General features: G+C 31.3%; 1 protein-coding gene across 4 annotated transcripts in view; it reads right to left on the reverse strand.

Moving 5' to 3' along the window:
* Positions 1–383: 383 nt before the first annotated feature.
* Positions 384–16,626, reverse strand: part of LOC105340222 (parathyroid hormone/parathyroid hormone-related peptide receptor) — a 77,685-nt gene continuing 61,442 nt past the window's right edge. For all 4 annotated transcript variants that reach the window (XM_034453085.2, XM_034453087.2, XM_034453088.2 and 1 more), the window contains exons 5-13: positions 16,288–16,382; positions 13,413–13,578; positions 11,710–11,866; positions 10,948–11,008; positions 10,103–10,172; positions 9,557–9,645; positions 6,030–6,171; positions 4,391–4,432; positions 384–2,409 (exon numbers count right to left, since the gene is read on the reverse strand). In XM_034453085.2, coding sequence (XP_034308976.2) covers positions 2,050–2,409; positions 4,391–4,432; positions 6,030–6,171; positions 9,557–9,645; positions 10,103–10,172; positions 10,948–11,008; positions 11,710–11,866; positions 13,413–13,578; positions 16,288–16,382 — 1,182 coding nt within the window. In that variant the 3' untranslated portion in view covers positions 384–2,049. The remainder of the gene's footprint in view (positions 2,410–4,390; positions 4,433–6,029; positions 6,172–9,556; positions 9,646–10,102; positions 10,173–10,947; positions 11,009–11,709; positions 11,867–13,412; positions 13,579–16,287; positions 16,383–16,626) is intronic.

Below are 16,626 nucleotides of genomic sequence, written 5' to 3' on the forward strand. Positions count from 1 at the left end.
CCCAGGTCTTGGAGACAACCCTGCTTACCTCTCGCCACTTAACAGTTTCACCGCCATACTAGGCATTGTAGCAACCTACATAAAAAACTACGCATTGTAGCAACCTACATAAAAAACTACGAACCTAAAAAGTTTCAAAATACGTTAATCAATTACTTTGAATCTTTTTTTTAAATTGAGTGAAATTTTTGCCCACACCACGTTGAAATGACCAGAAAAAACCTAAAAAATTTACGGATTATAAGTTTGTAGAAATTGTTGATTTTAATAGTTAGATTTAATGATGTTTTAATTTGCTACTTTTACGTTTTTATCTTTGCATACAACTTTAAATATAAAACAACAGAACTGTTTTAAAATTTCAAAAGCCTATAAAACCTAAAAAAGATACAATTTGTGGTTCATATCTTTATTCAATATATACAACTGGCATGCTAGAAATACAATGGATTCAGATACAACAGTAACATTTCCTTAATAAACAGAGAAAAATACAAATTAAAACTTTCCTTTTTATCAATAATTTTGGAAATCGAACTGTAACAATGTAATATGATGCACTCTTCCACGTAAACGCTCTTTAATGGACTGACAAGGGAAAACAATGAAATAACTTTTGGGAGAAACGTTCAATTTTATATCTTATATATTTATAACACAAATTATATCCACACACACAACAACACAAAACATACACCACCGAAAGAGTCCACTCACCCAAACTCATACAACCCTTTCAGTTTAACTCAATGCAGTCGCATATTCCAAATGTTCAAGCATGCCTAGAAGTGACCAGTAAGTCGAGATATAGAATATCCAATAGTCTGCCTTCAACACACATAGTGTGTTAAAAGTGGACGATCTGTATATCGATATGTTTAAATTTACAGGTTTTATGACTAGGCTGTTTTAGATGCCAAAAATAATCAAATATTGTGAAATCATCATTGTTTTGGAGACACATGTCCCTGGCTTTCATTGTAACCCTTTTTCAACGAATTTATATCCACATGACAGTATCTACATGTTGAAACATTTGTTTAACATTTATAAAAAGCATTCCAAACTCGTAACCAACGACATTACATCCACAGGAACAGGAAAAATATTGGCTACCCACAAACATTGACCCCTACGAATAAAAATAATTCAACAGTAAACATTTTACGTAAAGTAATAACTTTTATCATGGCTGGTTACAAAACTTTAACTGGGACGTTTGAGATATTAATGTTGTTCATCAATCTCGGCACAATTTGTAAACAACAGCCGAATTTATCTTTAATGATTTTATTTACTTTTAAACCAAAGATAGAAAAGGTTTCTTTCAAACGTTGAGATAACTCCTTGTCTTTTTCTCTGTGTGGGATAAGAAAGGTAACTATATAAGATCTAAAGATGATTAACATTGTCGTAAACAGTTAAGCTCAACTTAAATCATTCATAAATGACAACAGCTTAGCCATTATTTTGTTTGTAATCTAACTTAAATCTTGAGAATGTTTTTAAATTTCTCTTATAAAAGTCTAGTATGTAAATATCTCAAACGGAATGTAGAATTCAGAGAAATAAATTTTGATGTACATATTATATATTGAAACAGTTGAGATTCAATTTTAGCTAAAGTATAAGACTGAAAAAGATAAATAAGAGTCAAATGACAGTAATAGTTTGTATTTGTTCTGAAATGTTGGTTGCTTAACTATCATTCAAACAACACTTTGTTTATGAAATGTTTAAAAGAACTAGAGTTGATCAAGAGATTTAAAGATTCAACATTTAAATAGTTTCCAGTATAAGTTCTTTTAATGATTTTATCATAATTATTTAATTTATTGATTATTGAGAGACTAATGTATTAAATAATTTATAAATTATCGTCTTCGTAATTGCAATGCTTACTATAGAATATCAAAAAAATATGTACAAGTTAATTAATAATATTACACACTTATCACTTAAGTTGTCGTGCTTTGATTAAGCCAACTCAACTTTAATTCACTTCCTACAAAAATGGGACTATGATTATCACTCTGAGTTGAGCAATTCTCAGTTGAGATCGATGACTTCAGAGTTCACGTTCGAGTGGTGACGGTGTTTATGGCTAGGCACCGTCAAAAACCGACAATTTGCCTCCTCACAAGTTTCTCTTCGGATGGCCTCGGCAGCTTCCGCCCTCAAGTCAGTAAAGGACTTGGACACACACTCATTATTGTTCTTGCCTTTTGGCAGGAGTCTTGTGGAGTTTGTAATGTCAGACGTCCTTTCTCCGTCAATGAATGAGGACATTGTATGAGACCGGTTGGATCCTTTCTTCCACGTGGTCATGAACGCTGATCTAGAATACACATAGCTTTCTCTCCTGCGAAGAGCGTATTTGTACCAAGCCTTGCGTATCTCCTGCAATACCTGGAAATAATAAAGGTCAAACAGTTGGTAGAGATTTATCTTCGTTGAGTTCTGTAACTAAAATTACGAAGTGTGAAAAATGATCGAAATAACAAATGTGAAAAACTATTTTTAATATTGTTGATTTTGAAATTAAATACGGGGTCAAATTAAATAGAATAATATTAATAATTTTACAAAGAAGGGTGATTTACACGAACAATTTATCATTTCTAACACAAACAATTAATCATTTCAATTCTAAAAGATGATTGTAAAATTAACATTGCATAGCAGAATTTATAAATCTGCATGTAAGCCGCTGTCGTGAATCATTATTTGTGTCTGGTTAAATGTTAAGTCAAATAGACAACGATCATCTTAAGATTGATGGCCAGTTGTTTGGAAAACAATCAAAAGTTGTTGTTTTTCAAATTCGAAATAGATAATTTATGTACATGAATTGACACTAAGGCAATTTAACTACTTTGATAGTGCACATTTTTGCAATTGTTGTATTAATTACATGATATACATCTACACGAATAACAATAATAAAGACGATGTGATTATTTACAAAAACAAACGAGGATGAAAGGAAACATTTGAGGGAAATCATAGCAAAACCAACCATTTTTCACTGTAATATATGTCTTAAACTATGTATTACACCTATTTTGCTAACAATTGCATTCAGAATAATATAAAAACCTATATTTAGCAACTGAAATCCACAGACAAATATATATGTTACATTCAAATATTATAGAATATTGCTAAAGGTGTGCACTAAAAGTCTAATATCTTATAATTTTTATGATAAATGTCTTGACGCCGTCTTAGGCGAATCTTATATTTGTATACATTACATTAACAGTTATAATTTACAACCTGATCAATTCTATTATTCTTTTATAAAATCTACAAATGATATTTGTATTATATTTAAGATAAAACATTTGGAACGTCATAATTGTGTAAAAGATTCCAGCAAAACTACTTGCAAGTAAAGTTAAAATCAAATTTAACTAAAAACAAAACAAAGAAATGGGAAAATCATTGCATTATACCGTAGACTCTGTTACATGTGTAAATATATTACCAAACAATCATCGGGAGCAAAGAAAATAGGAGTAAGGAGTTTTAAATACATTGACATACGTAAAAAGAAGTTTGTTCCTAAAGCGAATTCCCGATTTATACATGTGCAGCAATCTACATTTAAACATAATAATTTTTTGCTTTAGTGTACCATAAATAATTCATCCCTTTTTATCACTTCTTATTATTTTAAAAGTAAAATAATTTCACACAGCATTCAATGAATGAATGTCACATTCTCGTCCTTAAATGTTTCTTTTTACATCAAAGATCAAAGTAATGATGTACCTAAAGCCGGGCTTTTTGATGTGTCATTATTCAAAGCGTAAGTAAAAGTCTAAATATTGTATAATGCTATTAACAAAACTACGTTTGTGTAGCTAAAAAATCAAAATGGCATTAGATTTCGAAACAATTGTTATAAAAGCAATCCCCTTCTATGTATCAATGCTTTGTAAAGTAGTTAATCGAAGTTTACGCGCATTGTGTATGTGCACAAAATGCATAGTCTTGATTTTAAAACAGGTTATTAATAAAAATAACCCACTCATCGCTAAATTTATTCGAAAACAAAATAGCAAACAAAAGTAAAAACAATTGATTAGACAAAACATGGCCCCCTGTATATTTATTTGGTGTAGCAGAAGATTTCACTTTGATGCTGTTCGTGTTTTTTCGTTTTTTGTTTGTTTTTGTTTTTTTGTGTTTATTTAAAATAAAAACTGTTGTTCCATCAAAAACCGTTAATAACGAATTTTCATTGATTTTGATGTTGTGCTGATCCATAAAGTAAATGTTTGTTGAAATGCAATGTTCAATTACATTTTATGTTAATAAGTTAATAAGTTTTAGAAAACGATACTTTATGTTCATAAAATTCTGAATGCAAAATGATACCTACCTCTTCGTTCAGAAAACAAAAGAGTACTGCTAATAAAAAGCCCTGAAATGGTAAAAAAAATATTGAAAACATGTTTTTTCATGCTTTGACACATTTAGAAATTTATATGATTATGAATTTATTTTTTCAGCGATTTGGCAATATAAAAATACAAATATTCAAGTACGTTTATTGCATAAATCACTCCATCGACTTCTGTGGTTCTGTACAAATTTATAAGATCGATACTATCATCACATTTTGCATTAAGAGGGGTCGATGATCATGGCCATTTTTAGACTGTATTGATTTCCTTTAGATGAAGAGCTTTAAATGTTTATACAGAAAATTTACAAACATACCCAATTTTAATGTAAAATGTATGGATGTTGTTTTTTTTTTTTACTAAATAATAGTTTATAGCTTTAAATTATATCTTAAAATTTTAGATTGATCTGATGGTAAGTTTGTAGACCAGTTAGCCTCCTTGAATTAATACGTAATTTTGTTATAATATTGTCATAACAATGTACATGTATAATGAATATACATATTATATTCGTAAGAATATTGGTCAAAACACAATCTAACTAAAAGACGGAAAACATTTTTTTCAAACCGTATTTAAGATAATTTTAATTTTGAGCGATACAAACTACCTAAATTGAAAATGAATATACAGTATGCAACTAAAGTACACGTTTTGCAATGCTCCCTACATAAATTTAAACAAGAAAAACTGTTATGATGTTTTTATCTCATTTAAGGCTTTGATAACTCATTTACTTTAAATCTTGAATTCATGAATTAAAAATCGTAAATTTATGCAAACCCTTGATATTTGTTAAAAACACAAAGAATGCACAAACCTGTGAAATTAATACACATGTACATGTAGGTCAATCAACTCTGTGCACTAATGTAATGGTTAAAAGTTAATATAATTTATTTCTGTCTAGAAAAGGAACGTTTTTTATACACGACACAAATTAATTTCTTAATTTACCAACATTTTGAGTAGCATTTGTACCACCTCCATTTTTTTATGCTGTGAAAAATATTAATATGTTTTGCAGAAAAAAATACCATGCAGTCGAAAAGAAATATTTTGTCCCGACGTTGATCGTTTTTCAAAAATAAACCACAATAGTCAAAAATGATTTTATCTTATAATTGATTGTAAGGTATGATCAATAATGTTCTGTACATGTTTTTGACAATTTGTTTTCCCGAAACGCTTGCTTATACCCATCTTACTGTGTTCTTAGACTGTCTAGTCGTTTTACCATCATATTTTTTTTTCCATCAGGAACACTAAAGTCTTACACATGCAGTCTATTTTACATCGAACCTATTGTGTTTTGATACTGCCATCATTTGGTATACCATCGCGATGTAACTTTTTATTTTACTCAAAAGGCTTGGTGGTTAACTAAATAACTGTCAGATCTTTCTTTAAATAACCAAATAAAATAATTTAAGCTAAAACTATTAAAAATAAAGATAACTTCCTTACATTACAGAACGTTTCCTAGTCTATTTACACATGCAGAGCTCTCCTTCTTAAAGTGATCTTAATGTGATCAATGTATCCTAGAAATAGCCACGACCACCGTCCTTATTTAGCAACTATTTAAATTATAGCTTTGAATGCACATACCTGAAAGGAGTTGTAGAACATCTCGGCGTACAGGTGAGGGATATCCCTATCAACGTCAATGTCGTTCCCTCCCAAGAAGGAGAACACGAAGTGACAGACTCCAAATAATGGGATCAGAACTACTATAAACTTGGCCATTTTCCTGTAAAAACAAAAGAATCAGAACTACTATAAACATGACCATCTTCCTGTAAAAACAATAGAATCAGAACTATTATTAACTTGACCATCTTCCTGTAAAAACAAAAGAATCAGAACTTCTATTAACTTCACTACCTTCCTGTAAATACAAAAAGATCAGAATTACTATAAACTTGGTCATCTTCCTGTAAATAAAAAAAGGATCCGAACTACAATTAACTTGGCCATCTTCCTGTAAATACAAAAGGATCTGAACTATCATAAACTTGGGTATCTTCCTATAAATATAAAAAAAAATCACAATTTCAAACTTGGCCATCTTTCTGTAAAAACAAAAGAATCAAAACTACTATAAACTTGGCCATTTTTCTGTAAATACAAAAGGATCAGAAATACTATAACCTTGGCCATCTTCTTGTACAAACAAAAGAATCAGAACTATCATAAACTTGGCCATCTTCCTGTAAAAGCAAATAGGATCATTACTGCAAAGAGTTTTCATCTCTTAGTCAAATAACAAGTGAACCGAACCTTTTCAAATCTTTGAAATCTTCCTAAACAAAGGTATCATAAAATCTTTTTTGAAACAAATACAAAATAATTGACAATACGATGAACATGGCCTTGTTACAATACAAAATGTGCTAAAACTTAAACATTTTTTCCTATGATAAGTATTGGAGTTACAATAATTTTGGTCTCCATATATCAGTACCAAGCGGATAAGAATAACAATAAACTTACAGAACAAAGATTATCAAATAATGATTAATACCCCCTTATTTCAAAACCCAAATGATTCACATCATTTGGTGGGGTAGTTTATTTTCTATTCAGAATTATATTTCTTAAAATAGTATGCTTAAGACTTAAGGTAAATATTTCACGTCAGACACATAGTATTTCTATTGAATGAACCATCATATGGCACATCATTTGGATGGAAAATCTATGATTTTAAGCTGCGCAAAAATGACATTTTGATACATTTTTGGCACAGTGCTAACTTGTTTTATTTAAAAAAAAATTTTAGAACCTTGAATCACATGAATGATCAATTTAGAATATCCATATCATAGCAAACCAGGGTAAATAAACTACATGTAAATAAGTAGTTCACAAAAGTCTTGTCTTAAAAAACAATAATGTGTTTTGCGAGATAATGTTATGAAAATATTATGCTAAATAGTTTCTTTAAATATAGATTGTAAATACAATACAATGCATAACAAATATACATGTCGTGTAGTGAAAAAATATCTCCAATCTTTAATACAATAAAGTGACAATGGAATAAAAATTTAATAATTTTTTATGCAGTTCAATATAATCGCTAAACATCAAATTATACGGGATAAAAGCTGTCCTTCGGGGATACTGATATATTTATCTAATAATGTAAAGATAATTAGGGAAAATAAGGTATTAAGATAGGCCTACGTGATAAACATTAAAAGCTTTTTTTAAAGACCATAAGTTATTTACAGTTACAATATTAATAAGGAAAACTCCAAATTTAAAAAAAAAGCAACATTTTTAAGGTTTTGCAATACCATGTCATAATGATTAACTACAGAAATATGTAAATGCAACAAATCAGATATTAATTATACAAAGAATGCTACATGAGTGACCTTTTATAATATCAGCAATTCACATTATGTTGTTGTTTCTTTTTCCAGTTTAAATATTTGGCGAATGAAAGAATCTCGTAAAATGATGCCGTTTTGTCATTTGTTACTTGTTTACCCGTCAAATCTGTATGACAAGCCTTTATTTTAAACTTCTTTGGGGTGAAAAAAAGGCACACTATATCTTTAATAAAACCTATAAGCCTGAACATGTATATTTCATTGATACTTTATTGATGTGATTTTTTTTTTTGGTTTACAGTTAATTAATTAAAATGGGATCCTTTGCACCGGCCCCTCGATCTATAAACAACAAACCCTTGTATAAGTAATCGAATTAAACTAAGCTGTTTTTATTCAGAATTATAATATTAATTCCCTTTTCTTTATTGAATTGTTCTTCTTCATTTTTATTGATAACACCAATATACGAGGGTCAATCAAAAAATACGAAGACTTTTGTCATAGCTATGTTACTTAACGTCATAGCATTACTAAATTTTGTAGACATAATTTAACAATAGTTTCAAACAATTTGCAAGAAAAAAAGTTAATAAATTCCTTTATTTCTAAGAATTATTTAGAATCTAATCCTGCAAAAATGAGGTCACGGCGCACGGACAAAATTTGTGTTATGTCAACAATAAACCATATAATGTTGAAAGTAATATCTCTATAAATTGGGCTTAAAACCAAATAATATTGAAACCTCAAATTAGGTTTTGTCTTGGTATTCTATGTTCCAAATAATGACGGGATATATTGTTTTGTCGAACAGATATTAGTAACTAAAGACAGATAGTCCTCTTTAGAATTGACTAAAAACATCGACGTCGCCGGACGTCACGGCGCAACGAGAGGTACAAACAAAATGGATTTAACCCAGGAAGAAGCCGACACAAGCTGTAAAAATGCTCAATGGTGCAAAAAATAACACAACAATTATTTGCTAGTTTATATTTGACTGTAATAAATTTTGTGGGGGTGGTGGTAATTGTATTTTGAATATAAAACAGTCCGAAAGAGAGTAGAATATCTGTAAATATTTGGTCAAAAGATAAGTAACGTCAACCGACGTTCAGGGTTATCGTTACTGTAGACCAAGATATAGAAGGTTAGAAAATGAAAACTTTGAAGAAATAACTTATGATTCTCGAACAAATGTGTGCAAATAAGATGTTAAGTGGTTTAGAGCAATTTTAAATAGTAAGGAGAAAGGCACAAGAGACTAAGCGTGATATAAAGATGGGGTTTATCTATAAACTGTGTGTGTTTAATATTGACGTCATGTTTTGAACGTTACCGCGCGCCGTGGTGACAAAACATGTTGTTTTTAAAAAGGGGTAACAAAAATACCGTTTTATCAAATGGACTAAAACTTCGCATATCAATAACATAAGTGTTGGTGCACAGATTAATCTGTTAAATATGACTTTCATGAAAAATATATGATATACAGCCACATTGTCTTCGTATTTTTTGATTGACCCTCGTATGAGGGTTACTGTCGATTTCTAATGAAACTCGAGACATTATTATCCGCTTAAAATTGCGAGATGCAACCATCACGGATTTTTAAAGCATGTTTTTATTTTCCAGACAGTTTCAAACTATAGGAAGTCATAACAAAAAGTTGGTGCTCGCGATTTTGCCGAGCGAAATTACAGCGGAATTGCCGAATTTTAAAAAAGTACTCGCGTCAAATAAGGAATTTATAGTATCCACAAACATCGATTCTTTAACGTCGGTACTTACCTTACTTTTCTTGCCCCAGACACTCTCTGGTTCTTCCTAACACGTATGAATAGAACTCTCACAATGTCAAGAAAAAGGAGGAAATTTACCTGAAAATGATTATTAAGAAAGCTTATTACGTCATGGCACATAACAGCGAGAGATTTAAAGAAGATAAGAATGACACAATTTGCAAAATATAAGACATCTGAAAGTAAGCTGTCTTTGAAATTAGTAAGATTGGACGGAAAAGGACAATTTTTAACATTTTCTAACATTTGAATCTAATTCAGATATTATAAGTTTTGAAAACATTAACAAATTTCATATTATACTGGTACGTTTCATTTACATTGGTCTTTATTTTAAAGAGGTTTTTATTGAATTATTTTGTCAGCAAAAGAGTTTGGTAAGCCTTTTCTGATACCTTATCAATGGCTTCGTAGCAACCAGTGGTTTAGAATATATAACGCCTTCCACATTTCACCCTTTAAAATCTATAATAACCGGAATGTATTTAACGTCTACATCACTCGCGAGAAAACCCGACATACTCCGTTAACTTACAATGTATATTAAAAAGAGCGGTCCCCGCATGATCCAGAGATAACTCGGGTTAGGATTTGTATTCCAACACCTGAAAACAATCAAACAAGCCTGGATTATTGCCCATAGGAAACGACAAGCAAATTATATGATATGAAATACACGCAAATTTGGTATAAAACACAATATGTAAAGGTAATATAGAATTGCAGTTGTTAAAAAAAAAAGAGCAAAATGTCGTTGAAGAAAAATGTACTGAAGTACTGAACGCCGGGTCTTTTTGGTGTGTCATTATGCATATCTTTAAAGTAAGGACTGGCAATCTCTCTCTCTCTCTCTCTCTCTCTCTCTCTCTCTCTCTCTCTCTCTCTCTCTCTCTCTCTCTCTCTCTCTCTCTCTCATGATTTTAATATCGACAAAGCATCAAAAATCGAGTAAATTTTGTAAGCAGCTATAACAAAAATTTGTCTGTCTGTAACAAGCGTTATAAATTCACCCCACCTCCTTTTTTTCGATGTGCAACCGAATATTAATGCTTTATAAAGTAGTTCATGGAATTTCTTGTGCGTTGTTTAAGTGCCCAAATGTTTTGTTTTAGTAAAACACGTAATTCATAAAACGAAAACAAAAAAATAACAGATTTGACAAAAAATGGCTCTCTGTACAATTTGGTACAGAGTAAGCTTCTACCTTGACGCTATTTTCATTTATCTACTAATTTTTGGTGTGTATGGGTGTGTGTGTGTTTAGTAGTTGTGCTGTTTATAGAAACATTTGCAATGTGCATGCCTACAGCCAGAACTTTGCTTTTAGCAAAGCGAAGCTAAAAGGGATTTTCCAAAAAAAAAAAATGATGGTTTACTTACAATATATCCTCCATTTTAGCTCGTACTACCACCCATGGTATGACAAACACGACTGGAAGCACTATAAAAAAGGAGTTTACATGATATTGTATATCTTTTGAATTAGACTATAGCTAGTTTTTATACAGAACCAATTGCAAACGGACGATTCAAAAAAGAAGAACGTTTTAATTACTGTGGAATCATTAAAATTCGTGGGGGCCAATTTTCGTGGATTGCGTAAATTTTACAGGTTCGTGGGATGTAAATTCGTGTATTATCTTATACTACAAAAAGAAATATGACTTTATAACCCTAATTTATCAATTCATGGAGGATATTAATTCGTGGATGAGGGGTACCCACGATTTCCACGAAATTTGAGCCACCAGGAAATTTACAAGTATGGATGAAGATAAATTTAAACCGAGAAACCAATAGATTAAATCATAAATAATATTACAGCATAAAAAGGGTACGAAATCTGTTAAAATAGGCGAGTGTTGAACATTTTTTTCTTTTTGAACTGGAGTTTGTTGTACAACTACAGTGGAATTATTTTTATTCGTGGGGGTGAATGTTTGTGGGTAGCCAAAATTTTCCTGGTTCGTGGGGACGTAATTTCGTTGGTAGTGTATTCAGGATAATTCTAATAAATTTAAAAAAAAAATAATTGTGTAAATAAGGATGTAAATTCGTGGGCAAGGGTTACCCTCGAAAGCCACGAACATTGGTCCCCCGCGAACAATGATGACTCCACAGTATTCCAGAAAGTTTACTCACACCACCCGAACACGACGTAGAGTTGGACCCCGTGCTTCTCTGTGAAGTACGTGTTGTATACCATCATATACAGATACAGGGCCTCCATAAATATCCACATTGCGCACGCAGATATAGTGTATACAAACACAGTGAATAGCAGTTTGCACTCCCAGTGCTGTTAACGAAAAAAAGTTATAGCGCAATGATAGCGAAATTGATAGATTGATTGTGTGTTATCTAATGGTAAAAGGGACATGGTGACGCACAAACCCATGATTCAGCAACTATCGAATTTTTACTCGATTTCCACATATTTTATATATCATATGAAAAGATAAACTTTTAAAAAATTACGGTGTTCAAAGGTAAATAAATCATATTAAAAAGAAAAAAATAGAATTACGCGTTTAGCCAACATGAAAATTTTGAGTTTTCCTTCCGCTTCATAGCCACGCAATTAGCGCAGGGGAATGTAAATACTGCAGCGTGACATGCATCATGGGCCAGAAACCTCTCATGGAAACATGATGTCTTCAAGAACTATATATTTATTAAGATGCATCCTCTATCAATGCATATTTCTTACCACAGTCATCGAATAGCTTCTAATTCTTTTTTCAGTGTGTGAATCACATTGTAACTATTTTTAGACAGAAATCGCAATCACATGACACTAAATCAATGTCCAAAACAAATCGGTTTGTTTACATGTGAAATTTCCGGATAAGATTTAATGACTTGTTAATTAATAGGTGATGACTTATGATGCGCGAAACCTTCCGTATGATGAAATCTCGGGTAGCTATTTTTTTTCCCGATGTTATAATCAAAAAGTAAAACATCTATTTTGAGTCACCGTGCCACTTTTAAAAGAAAAATCCTGAACATTGCATGGCTCCTGCTTTTTGGTTACATAAAAAAATTCTAAGTAGATACTTGTGGATTTATTACTGTTTAATATTTTGGCATTATTCTTACTTAATACATAACATTAACATAGCAGGGAACTACTTCTCTTAAGATAAAAACAGAACATTCACGAATTACATTAATGAAGATTAAGCGTCATCGCAATTAAATTTGAATTAAGTGAATTAACATGGTAACTAGTTAATGTGTTTGTCCATTTGCATTCAGTTTAATAAAAAAAAAGAGTATAAAAGTCCATCCTATTTGTACTTCAGTCTAGACTTAAAAATGACATGCATAATGCATTAATAAAGGAAGATATATTTATATAGAGCCCTGAATAATTGACATATATGTACAACTGTACAGTATTCCTCATCATACGCGAGTACTTAATTCCGCGTTTCCACTGTTCTGCATCAAATCACAAAAATATGAAAATAGGGAAAACCAAAATTCTATCATTGTTTCAATAAAAGCAAGATTGTAGAATTCGCAAAAGTTGGTATTTGATATTAATTGCTTGCGTTTGATAAGGAATATACAATCATATCAAACAATTGATGGTTCATAAGGTAGCCTAAAAGGATAACTGCAAAAAAGTAAATACTAGTGTATCAACAAGTACTTGAGTAAAATCTATTATCGCTCGGTCACGCCGAACATCGACTTAAATTTTCTTATGGTTGATTACTCGGTATAAATTTAAGAATAAAAAGAGCTCCGCTCTCGCCCCATGCGGAATTCACTGACCATGTATAAATCATATTAGGTCAAACTACAAACCATGTAACTAAACTAATAATACCCACCGTCACGTCCTCTCGGAATCGGTACACCCCGTTGACGTTTTTGAGGTCTTTTTCCAGCCCCAGCCCGTCCACGAATAGGCTCTCCTTCAGGAAGGACATGATGGCTCTCAGGATGAAGGCGATGAATAGGTTAATGTGTAATGTGTTACTTTTAGACGACAGTTTTCTACAATAAAACAACGCTTTAATGTCAGACGACACGTTCCGCAAGCATCTGCCTTGTATCTCCTCGTAATAAAGAGTTCCAATAAAAATAATCTGGGATTTCATCCCTTTCTATGAATTTCTTCGATTGGAGAAAAATTTGTAATTTGTTTATGTAAAAAGTCGCAGTAAAACTGGAAAAGTTATATAAAAGTGAGAAACGTATAGTCTGACCTTCAGCTATACTTTACACCTTAAGGATGACCTTCGCTCAAGTTTTTCAAAATCAGGTTAAAAAAAGTTCAACCTCATTAGAAGATAAACAACCACAAATTTTAAATATGTATTGAAACAGAGGGAATGTATTAAACGTTTCATCTTTTTTAGACCAATATCTTCATATAAGTAAAGTTTCAGTGAGATGGAAGATGTCGTTTTGCAATATTTTTGTCAGTAAACTATCGAATACATTTTGAAATGTCTGGCTGATACGCGATCAGAATCATTTGAAAAATACTCAAATTAATTCCAGAGAGCATATTTAACAAAAAAAATTATATTGATCTTTCACCGCATATAAGTTACCACCAGCATCAGTGATAATAGACAAATTATAGTTTAGAACTTGTTCATCAGAATTATTTGATCAAAAATAGGTCAATTTTAGATAACTTGTAGAGAGAATTATAATAGTTTGAACTATACAATGCAATATATAATCAGAAAACTTTTGTTTACCATTGCAAAATACAAAAAACAAAAAATATATCAAACCATATTGATTGACTTTATGGTAAATTTTGAAAGACAGTATATCGACAGTATATCAGAAGAATGAATCAATAAATGTTTGTCTCTCAGACCATATCAATGGTGCATGATGCACAAAATAACACAATTATTTACAAAATACAATGTACATAAGCAAGATCAAGTTAGGAAGAGTAGAAAAGTCTAATAGATCGAGCCAATATTTCTTTAACAAATAATCATATGGACAAGTTTTTCACTAAATCAATATTTATGATATTTTTAGATTTCCAAATTCATATTAGATTTAATAACATTTGCTGAGAATTTTCCATCAATTAACTTGCTGCGGACGACAGAAAATGCCTGAATATGGAGATGCCACATACATCTTGAAACAAAAAATAAAATCTTTAAACAAGTGGTTTCTAATGAAAATTTAGAGCGCGAACGGTTTGGTATTTTTTGGAAACATTGTTTTGTTTACGTTGATTTTAGAGTAATGAGATTTTTTTGTGTGTCACCGCTTTACATAACTTGTCATTTTTAATGGAGACCTTACCACAAATCTACATCAAAATTACACTGAGAGCAACGACCTCATATTTCTCAAACGTTGAACGTGTAAAGCAAGATATGATAGTTTGACAGTAGTACATTACATGATAGCTGGTCAACAAATTAACTAAGACATCTGAGTCTGCCTAAAAATATTTGGCCTTAATTAAGGAAAAGGGTATCACTTCGGTCGGGGCGTGGTCAAATCCAATAAAGTCCGAAGGGCTCAATGATAGACTGATTTGACCACTGTCCGACCGAAATTATCACCTCATAATATTACAAGAATGATTTCTCATTACTTATATTTACATTATTTCCAATTTCTACAGTTTAAAACATTTAAAAATCACTATTTTTTTTTACATGTAGCACATGCTATGTATTACTACGCGGAGCAGCCAATACCGCGATCCAGTAATGCTATAAGACACGCCCATTTTTATGTCGCTTAGCTTTTTATGAAATTATTTGGGTGATAGGCTACAAAATTGATTCATAATGTTACATGTATCGTAGACGAAGACAGTTGAAAATGTAGATCTATATTCTGCAATCAGTAAAGGAAAATCCACGTGTTTTAGCTTTAAATTTTACTAATATCTTCATGTAGAGATTTTTTTCTCAAGGAGATAAGTTTACTCTTAGAATGGTATCATAATGGTATCGTAAATCTTGCGCTGCTAATGCTAAACGCAATGCTATTTCAAAACGTTCAGTTGTAATCAGCATTATCGACATTAATTACAAGGTTGTTTTCATAAAAATATAGTTGTTACAACACTTATTGAACTGCTTGTGATAATTCAAGACAGTTTTAGCTGACTTTAAAAATCATCATCAAAAATCCTAACAAATAATTCATATGTGATAGTGTTAATGTCGTTAAATAATACAATTATTACATTAACGTGTACACATAATTGCAACTGTAAGTACTTGTTTAAGTGTTGAGAATACTTTGAGTAAAATTTTGCTTTCTTTAGATCCTTCAAAATTCTAAAAAAAAATATATATATATATATATACATGTATAATGACATGATTTGATCTGTTTTTGGATGATTTTAATTTTTATTGTTTGTGAAATAAGATATATCAAAAGGTGTAAAGACTTGTTTGAACATCTTACGAGATTTTCACTTTACAAAAAGATCGCATGATCAAACTGGTAACTTAAAGGTTAAAAAAGGGCCACAATTCAGACATTGGAAATAATATTTTTACAATCTGTAGGCTACGCACTTAAAAAACTGCCGCTTTATAATGACGTTAGTCGAGGATCTCACAGAATGGATTTGAGTGAGATAAATGAAAGACCCTGCTCAATGACATTAGGATTGAGTCTGACAAGTGAGATACAGAAGAGATATAGGATTGAGATACAGAAATGAGATAGATAAAGAAGTCCAGTCTCAGTTACCTGCAGCAAAGCATAATGAAGACAGCCACCACGAGAGAACATAGCGAGACGCCGTACCCGATGTTATATATCAGCCTGATACGAACCAGATGGTCCTGCAAGAAAAAACATAATACAGTTGAACAGCGATCTGCCGTACCCGATAATATATAAAAGCTGGTTAAACTGTACCCGATGTTATATAAAAGCTAGATACACTATACCCTATGAAATATAATACTTGTTACACCGTACCCGATGTAATAAATAAGCTGGTTACACTGTAATGATTTAATAAAAAAGCTGGACACTCCGTACCCGATGTTATATATAAGCTGGCTACACTGTACCCGATGTTAT

This window comes from Magallana gigas, chromosome 10 (assembly GCF_963853765.1).
Source record: "Magallana gigas chromosome 10, xbMagGiga1.1, whole genome shotgun sequence".
Classification (NCBI taxonomy): domain Eukaryota; kingdom Metazoa; phylum Mollusca; class Bivalvia; order Ostreida; family Ostreidae; genus Magallana; species Magallana gigas.